This window comes from Bison bison, unplaced genomic scaffold, assembly GCF_000754665.1.
Source record: "Bison bison bison isolate TAMUID 2011002044 unplaced genomic scaffold, Bison_UMD1.0 scf7180017864063, whole genome shotgun sequence".
Taxonomy (NCBI): Eukaryota; Metazoa; Chordata; class Mammalia; order Artiodactyla; family Bovidae; genus Bison; species Bison bison.
This window is the reverse complement of record NW_011494635.1, coordinates 970120-978758: the sequence shown is the minus strand read 5'-3', so window position 1 is coordinate 978758 and position 8639 is coordinate 970120. Positions and strand designations below refer to the sequence as shown.

At 49.8% G+C, this 8639-nt stretch overlaps 1 protein-coding gene across 1 annotated transcript in view; it reads right to left on the bottom strand.

Annotated features, from left to right (window-relative positions):
* The window catches only part of RIN2 (Ras and Rab interactor 2), a 178110-nt gene that overhangs the window by 105313 nt on the left and 64158 nt on the right, over positions 1-8639 (bottom strand). Inside the window, exon 2 of the mRNA XM_010836598.1 lies at positions 3088-3181. Within this exon, the coding sequence (XP_010834900.1) occupies positions 3088-3144 (57 nt within the window). The 5' untranslated portion in view covers positions 3145-3181. The remainder of the gene's footprint in view (positions 1-3087; positions 3182-8639) is intronic.

Below are 8639 nucleotides of genomic sequence, written 5' to 3'. Positions count from 1 at the left end.
ACTCCAGTACTTTGGCCGCCTCATGCCAAGAGTTGACTCATTAGAAAAGACTCTGATGCTGGGAAGGATTGGGGGCAAGAGGAGAAGGGGATGACAGAGGATGAGATGGCTGGATGGCATCACTGACTCGATGGATGTGAGTCTCAGTGAACTCCAGGAGTTGGTGATGGACAGGGAGGCCTGGCGTGCTGCGATTCATGGGGTCACAAAGAGTCAGACACGACTGAGCAACTGATCTGATCTGATCTGATCTGATGCAAGAAACACAAGCAGTAGCCTTGGCATTAGCAACACAACACCCTTGAGTTAATAAGTTCTTCCTTTGTTGTAACCCACTGCACCTTTGCTCCATGTAGCTTTGTTTCCTGAGGGGGACTGCAGTTCGGAAAGATAAAGGGAAAAAAAGTCTTCTGGTTGACCAACCTTTATCGGGAAAGAGTCACAAAATGTTAACAGGCCACAGGGCCAGAAGATAATGTACATAACGTAAGACTCTTATTTATGAAAAGCTATGCAGAAAATGTCCTGGTTCGATAAAGGTAAAACTGATGTAATGTTGAGCTGACTCTGCATGACTTTGTGTCTTTCACTTCTGGAAATGTGTAACTCAGGGTATAAAAGCCCCTTTTGAAAATAAAGCTGCGGATCCCACTTCTCCAGAGCTCTGGTCTCTGTCTTTCTTTCTCTTTCTCTCTCTCTCTCTCTTCCTTTTTCAGGCTGACTCCTTGGAGCACAGATGCTGAGTTCACTTTTTTGCCCGGGCTTCTAAGACCCAGTCGGGAAGGCACCCCACGTCTTCACCCAGGAGAGGTGTCCTGTGTCTTCACCCCACCAAGAGGGCGCCTGTGGCCTCCGTGATCAGAGCAAGTCCCATGTCAGGGGCTTTATTGGCTTTCTGTGTAAACCAAGAAATATCAGCCTCTTTCTCTCTCCCTTATTCTTTCTCTTTATTTTTATTTTGACCCCAGACCACCAGGTCCCAATCCATTAAAAGACCCATGTCATCTCTCTTGCTGATGCCGTCCATCCTGAGGGTACCCTAGGATCCTGCTGGGGCTGGACCCCGACACCAAGGACTGCAGGAAAAACTGATTATGTTGAACTTAACAGTAGGTAGTATTAGGTCCAATAAACTCCTTAGGAATTTTTAAAGGCAATTTGGACTCTGTTTTCTCCTTTTACCTGGACTTTAACTACTATGTGAGATTCAGCCCTCTCTGCTTCCTGAGGCTAGGGTGGTGATTACGGACAAGCTGACATTTAGGCTGATGTAGGAGAAGGAAATGGCAACCCACTCCAGTACTCTTGCCTGGAAAATCCCATGGATGGAGGATCCTGGTAGGCTATAATCCATGGGGTTGCATAGAGTCAGACACGACTGAGCAACTTCACTTAATCACTTAAGCAATGCCTTTGGGGAGGGGGACTTGGGTTCCCCCCTTCCAGCAAGATGAAATGAATATCTCAGCATGAGACAGAATCCAAGAACTGGAGATGAGTCAGGAGCCTGGTGGGTTAGCGTCTGGTCCACAGGACACTTGGGGGGCCCCTCCTGTGCCTCTGCTGGTGGATTTTACACAGTTTTGATTCAAATTGACTAAATGGTTTGTGAACTAAGACAGCTACGTCGACAAAGCTCAACTCTCAGGACTGAGAATCGTGGCCATCTGTGTCAACATGACTTGACTAGTTCTTCCAGGAAGTTATTGTAAACCAATAAATAAATCTGCTGTTCACGGCAGGATATTCCTACAAAACAATCTGTCCTGGCACACTAGTTTGCTCACCTGGGAAAACAGCTTTGCTGATCAATGGTTTACTCTCGAAGACTCCCTTTAAGACTCTTGACATGCTGAATCCACCCACCCTGAACTGTATTATGTACTAAGTGACCACAAACTTTGCTGAAACCCAGCCAATTCTTGGCCTGAAAAAGCACAGCTTAAAGAGCCTGGGCATGGACCTCTAAACCCTGTAAAGACACCTCCTAACCCTCTTTGCCTAGACACTGACAGGCCCAGGCCCTGGCCATGTCTTCTTTTGACAGTCACTTGAATGAACTTGGCTTTGCTTTACCAATAAGCTTTTGTGATGAAAATTTTGGAGCCCAGAACTGACACAGGAAATCAGGTTTGAAACAGGAAGCATCTAAATGTGAGTTACTCTATATCTACAACCCACCAGGGTGGGGTAATCAGTAAATATATAGTCAGTTTTCCTCCAAAACATGAAGGCCTCTATCTCATTCCCTTTTTGAGGAAAAGACCTGGTATTTGAACACCTGCTTGTGACACAGTGCAAATGCACGATTTACCTCTGTGTCCCTCTGATTTTACATTTTCTGCATTTCCCAAATTTTCTACAATGAGTTTGCATTATTTGGAGGGTGAGTGAGAGGAAGCAAAGCAAACACCATAAAAAGAAAAGTAATTCCCTCGTGTATATTAGAAACAATTGTCAGGTCTTAATTTAAAACACACACTCAAGAGTATATAAAATACCCACTGAGAAGCTCATCTCATTAACCTAGCAAGGTCCCCCACTGACATCAACAGGCATGTAGAAAAGTGGTCCAGCTTTCATCATGCTGCCTGGGTTCTCTCTTAAGAGGCCTCTGGCGGTGTTTGATAAAATATACCAGCAAAAGCATTCAGTCAGTCTAAGGTAAGGCCCAGGGATCTGTGTGTCCTTCTCTTCTTTTAATGAGCACTTAAATGATTCTCAAAATCAAGCCAAGGGTAAAGCACACTCAGATGCTGAGCCCAGCTTCCATCAAACACCATCCAGATGAAAAAGGAGCAGGTGAGCAGTTGACAGGGAAGGTTGCCTCACCTGTCTCATACAGGTGGCATCGCCCCGTGCCTGGGTGCTGAGCCTGTCTGGAAGCACAGACTCACGAAAGCCCCCATCTCCCACCAAAGCCAGGAGGAGCTTGCAGCTGGGCTCAGGCGAGCTCCCCAGCCAGAGCTGGCTCAGGGAGCAGGCTTCCCCTGCCCCTCTCCACAGTCCTGCAGCTCCCCGTGCAGCCCAGCACCGGCACCGGGAGCAAGACACCCGTCAGCAACCCCGATCGAGGCTCCCTTTTACCTTAAAGAAACTTCCTCGCTTGTCCAGACCGCGGGTGCCCATGGTCTGAGCTGACATGGCCCCCCGACGAGGCTCTCCTGCACGCCGGGGACTCCTGAAGGTAGAGACATGTGTGATGGTTAGTCCAGCCTGTAGGAAATTCCTTTCTAAGCCACAGAACACTCACAACAACCCTCCTGCCAAGATCTTTTTCCATCAACAACAAGAGTGCCGTTTTATTTCCCACCAAAGCCCTTCCATCTCCTTTCAGGCTGATTTCCTGCCGCCCATGGCTCAGACTCGGCCCCACCTTCGCCGCCCCCCTCCCGCTCCTCCAGCTGACGGCCCAGGCTCCCGGGGACTGCGGATAGCATAATGATTGCTCTGTGTGTTTGCTTGACCTCACGCTCAAGTCCTAGAGGGACAATGCTAGATGTCACTATAATCTGCTCCAAAGCTCACGGACTTAATGCGGCCGATCACAGAGGCCAGCGGAAGAGTGAGGCCTTGCGTGTCCCAGAAAATCCTGCAGGAATGGGATGAGGTCATTAACAGCTCTGCCAGCCCTCTCCCCCCAGGCAAGGTCAACACAAGGGCACCGGGAAGAAATCCCTCTCTTTTCTCCTAAGAAATCAAAGCTTCGGATGAAATTCTGTGTGCCTACTGACAGAGATTAGTTTGTGTTAAGAAACAGCATGTAAACAGCTCCAGGATAACCCGAGGGGAGGCGGGGTGGACACTGGAACGCAGAGAGGAGTTAAAGGGCATGATCGGGTTCTGAATCATAACTGCAGCTATTTGAGCTTGGAACTGCCCTCACTGGAGCATCAAAACCCAATAATCTTGTCTCCCGGCTCCAACGCCTTCCACATCCACTTATAAATAAAACACACATGCACACAGGCAGCTGGCCCCGCCCCGGCCAGTGCGTGCTGAGGAAGCATCTCTGATCCGGTCTAGTGCACCAGGGACGATGATCAAACTGCCCTCTGGCTCTCAGAGGTAGCTGACCCTAACCTCGACCAGCCCGGTAGAAGGACTGTAAAGGAAACATTAAATGAAAACGTGTCCGGGGGATCTTAGAGGGTTCAGCGGCAGGGGTGGGGTGGGAAGGCCCCAAAGACACATGAGCTGCTGCCACTTTGCTGAGGCTCTTTCATCATGAACTTGGGGGGACAGAGGCAGCAGCAGCCCACAAACATGTCAACAAACGGGAGAGTTGTAGAGAATTGCTCGCATTAGGAAGCGATGACCTCTGGAGACAGGCACGTTTCCGCCCTAAGACCTGCCACTCCTTCACATCCGCAGGGGGCTGCAATGACCGGTGGTTTCCATCTCGGAAAATGAGAACACAACATGGACCCGCCCTTCCTTCTGGAGCTGTCACCTATTTCAGTTATGTCTCTGTGGCTCCGTCCCTTTAAAGGTTCAGAGCTGTCTTCCCTCCGATTCTTTCCACTCGGAATCCCAATGGGATGAAGGTCAACCTTCCAAAAGCCTCCTGAGAAGACTGGTGAGTTTTCCATGGCAATTCTGTTGACTCTGAGATTCACGTTCACAGGCTCAGCTGCTGCACGGAGCCCCAGTTCCAGGCCGTTTGAAGTTCATCACTTAATTAGCAAAGTCCAGGGGCTGGAGTGCTCCCAAAAGGAAAACACAGTGCTGTCTTCAGAGCACGGAGCAGAACCACAACCACAGTGGAACCTTGAGGGGCAAATGATTAACTGTTTCAACCAAGAAGCACACAAATTAAAAAGTACACTTGAATCCAAGCCTAATGCCTGTAATTCTTTTCCTTCCAGATGCTTTCTCGGCAAGAAATTTGACATTGCACAGCAGTGAAGGAATGGCACGTTGAGAGCCAAGACTTCATTCCTCATCCAGACCTAAGTCTCTTTGTTCTGTTCAGAAGTTTTCCGTATACAAACCCTTTCTGATGAGCCAGGACAGGCAGGGGATACTGCCTATAACCACTGAGAAGTCTGGATTCCTCAAGTTTACTAGCTTACTTAGCTTCCTGAAAACTGAACGTGAACACGTCTACCTCAAGTGGTTCTCAAGGAAACGACCAGCCTGGATTCTGTGTGGAATTGGCAGATGCATCACATTTCTTCCAAAGGATGCAGATTCCATCTCTGCTTCTTCAAAAGGCTATGAGAGCAGGTGACAAAGACAGGCTGCCAAGGGCCACAGCAGGTCCTTTGCAGAGAATGAAATCCACATTATTCGAATTCTTAAATAAAGCTCTCATGGGTCGGGAAGAAGTTTGGGTGTCAGGTCTTTCCTACTGGAGCAGTAGTTTCCTTCCCAAACCATAGCCTCTGACACCCCAACTCAACATGGACAGAAATCTAATACAATTGATAAGGAGACTTTCTTTCCACTTGTGGTTCTCACCTGATCCCTCACCTACCCTGGAGTTACACCAACAATCTCATCCTAAAACCACCCCAGTACACAAACAGACTGAACCAACAAACAGAAAAGGAACGGTAGTTAGAGAGGCTGTCAGATTCCTCCAGACTTACACGGTGGAAGCTTGCTCCTTTCCTGGTTTCCCTGAACAGTGGAGCAGAGTCTCCAAAAAGGAGCCCAGCGTGTCCAGTGGATCTTTCCAGATGCTAGCTGAACGCCAGCAAAAAAGAGAGAGAGAGAGAGAAACCCGAACGGGACCGAAGGACACTGCGAACACTTTGGAAGGACACGGCCAAGCCCTTTCAGTAACAGCACTGAAAGAATGTAAACAGAGCCGGCGCTGTGGTCCAACTACAGGACAAAGGCAGGAAGCGAGTATTCCCACCTCTTCCCCTATGCCAGGCTCAGCCACTTTGGAGGAAGCCTGGCGATGGCTTCCATGTGGCCCCAAGAGCGAGTGCCGAGGTGAAGTCTGTCCTGGGATTTCAGTGTCCAGGACTCACTGCGCCGTCCGACCGGGCTCCAGGTGGTGTGGACCGTGCTGAGCAGGACCGCTCCCGGCCGGCCTTCCAGCCCCTTCCACTGGGAGCCGCTGAGGACGGCGCTGGGCTACCACCACCTGACCTTGGGCTGCAGGGCTGGCCGACAGGGCTAGAACACCCGGCACTTGGGCTCCAGTTCACCAAGCCACGGAGCCAAGTTACTGGCAAGTTTCCAGCTGTTGCTTAAAATTCCAGCTTGCCAGATCTTGGCAAGAGAGGCTGCATCTGAGACGGACCCCAGCCACCCCCTCCCCCCACCCTGATTTATTTAGCCAGCCTCTACCATTCTATTCTGTTCGCTTCAGGTACAAGTTTGAACCCCAAAAGCGGCAGCAGTAATACAGACTCTGGCGACCTCCACTCACAAGTCTGGTTTAAAAGACTCAGCTTCTTGGAGTCATGGGTTTCTCATCTCCTGCTGCCGTGCAAGTCGGCTCTGAAAGCTTTCTAATCACTCCTGTCTTCCTTCTTCCTTCTAACAGCTGAATGAAGCGAGGCAAAGTGGACTTCAGCTCTTGGTAAACAAGCTCTCATTATTATAATCATTTTACAGCCAAACGAACTGAAGTAGAAGAAAGTGACTCACCCCCCGGGGGACCTGTCAGGTCGAGGCCAGTCCTGGGACAGGCATGTCACCTTTCTGCCTGGTTCCTTGCTTGAGTGGCTCCAATGACAGCAGGTCCTCCCTCTTGTGAATATTTTTTGTCTTTACTAAGAGGTAAGAGCCAGTGGGGCGGGTCTGCGTCTGGGTCCAGGGAAGGTCTCTGAATATTTCCATAATTATCTTTGTATGACCAAGGATTTTACAAGTTGGATAGAAAAATCTCTATTCCAGCCCCTGGCTGGACGATTCAAGTTATTTAAATTTAAAATTTGTTCTTTGAACATCTTGTCTCCCTGCCCAGCACTGATTTTTTTCCTCTTAGTCGTCAAACTCTTTAAAGCATTTTGAAGATCATAAACATCTTTTGTTGAAAAGAGAAACTAATTTACAGGAAGTAAGAAACCAGAAGAGAAGAACTGTATTCCCAGGCTCTTGGTAACTGTTTTTAAAGAGAATTAGAAACAATGCTCTGTGTCTTGACTTTCACAAGAGTAACAGAGGAGAATAAAAATAATCTTTCTTCTTTTTTTAGGAAGGTGTTCACAGTGAGACTGTGCATTTCAGCCACTCACAGGGTTGTCCTGTAACCAATTCCAGGGGAGGTCCTTCCTTTTGGAAAACAGAGGGTCTCACCGAAACCCTGCAGAAGCTTTGTTGATGCCTACAAAGCAGGCGTGGACACCTCCATCAAGGGCAGTGAATGTGCCCTGGACACAGGCGGGCAGCTTGGCTGTTACAAACTCCTCCTCCCCACTGATGGGAAACTGCCCCCTCTCCCCCCACCCACTGCCCTCATCTGACCCCTTGGGCCATCCAAGAGTTACTGCCCGCCTCCTTCTCCCTGTCCCTTCTGAGTGACACTCCTCGGGCCTTGGGGCTGCTGCCTGGAATAGGGCTAGGAAGGGAGAGGGGTAGCCCCTAAGGTCATTCTCAGAAGCATGTGTCTTTTAAGCTCCTCACTTGAAAAGCGCCACGTAGTTGGTGGTCACAGACGACACACGTGTGCAATGACCACATGTAAGTGAAGAAGCCCCATAAGCTGCATCGGCCCTGAGCCCAGAGGACACCATGGAAGGAAGTCACACAGGTTTACCGTCTACATGTGAGCACCTGAGTTTAGAGCTCTCCTTCCCGAAGTGCTCTGGCCACAATGGTGTGCACGTGCGCGTGTGTGTGTGTGTGTGTGTGCACGCGTGCGTGCGCACGTGTGTCCAGCCATGTCTGACTCTTTGTGACCCCATGGACTGTGGCCCGCCAGACTCCTCTGTCCGTGGGATTTCCCAGGGGAGAACACTGGAGTGGGTTGCCATTTCCTTCTCCAGGGGATCTTCCTGAGCCAGGGATGGAAACCATGTCTCTTGCACCATCTTCTGCACTAGCAGGCATGTTCTTTACCACTTTGCCACCTAGGAAGCCCCCAAAGGGTCTACGCTGGTGGTTCATTTTAACTGAAGGTTTATAACCTGGCGGCACCTAGATGGAGTCCACACTGAAGATACAATAGATGACGTAACACACTTTTTTTTAACACATTGAGTAAACTGTCTCCAGAGACCCTCAGTCAAGAATTCATGTCCAAGTGGTTTATTAGAGGTGCCTTCATGAATCACTGGTCAAGGAGAGGGTGTGACACAGGGGAGAAAGGGCAGCCAGTACAAAGTGCAGCGTCAAGCAAGCAGCCAGGGGCGAGTGGACTGCAGCCCTCCAGGGTTGGAAGCTCTGAAAGCTGGCATAGACTGGCCTTGGGTCCCAACTGAGGGGCCAGGGAGCTGGGATATTTGTTCAACTCCCCCCAGGTAACTGTGGGAAGCTGCCCCTAAGGGGCCTTGGGTCACCAGCTGCTCCCATATACCCCTGTTGTGGGTAGAGTGGACTGTCAGAGCCAAAGAGAGCCCTCGGGCAAAGCTGGCAGTTGGAAATCAGGCCAGTGTGCATGGAAACACTCAGTACCCAAAGGAGACGGGAAGGACTGAACAATGTCCCCTACACCTGGTAACTCAAACCAGGACATT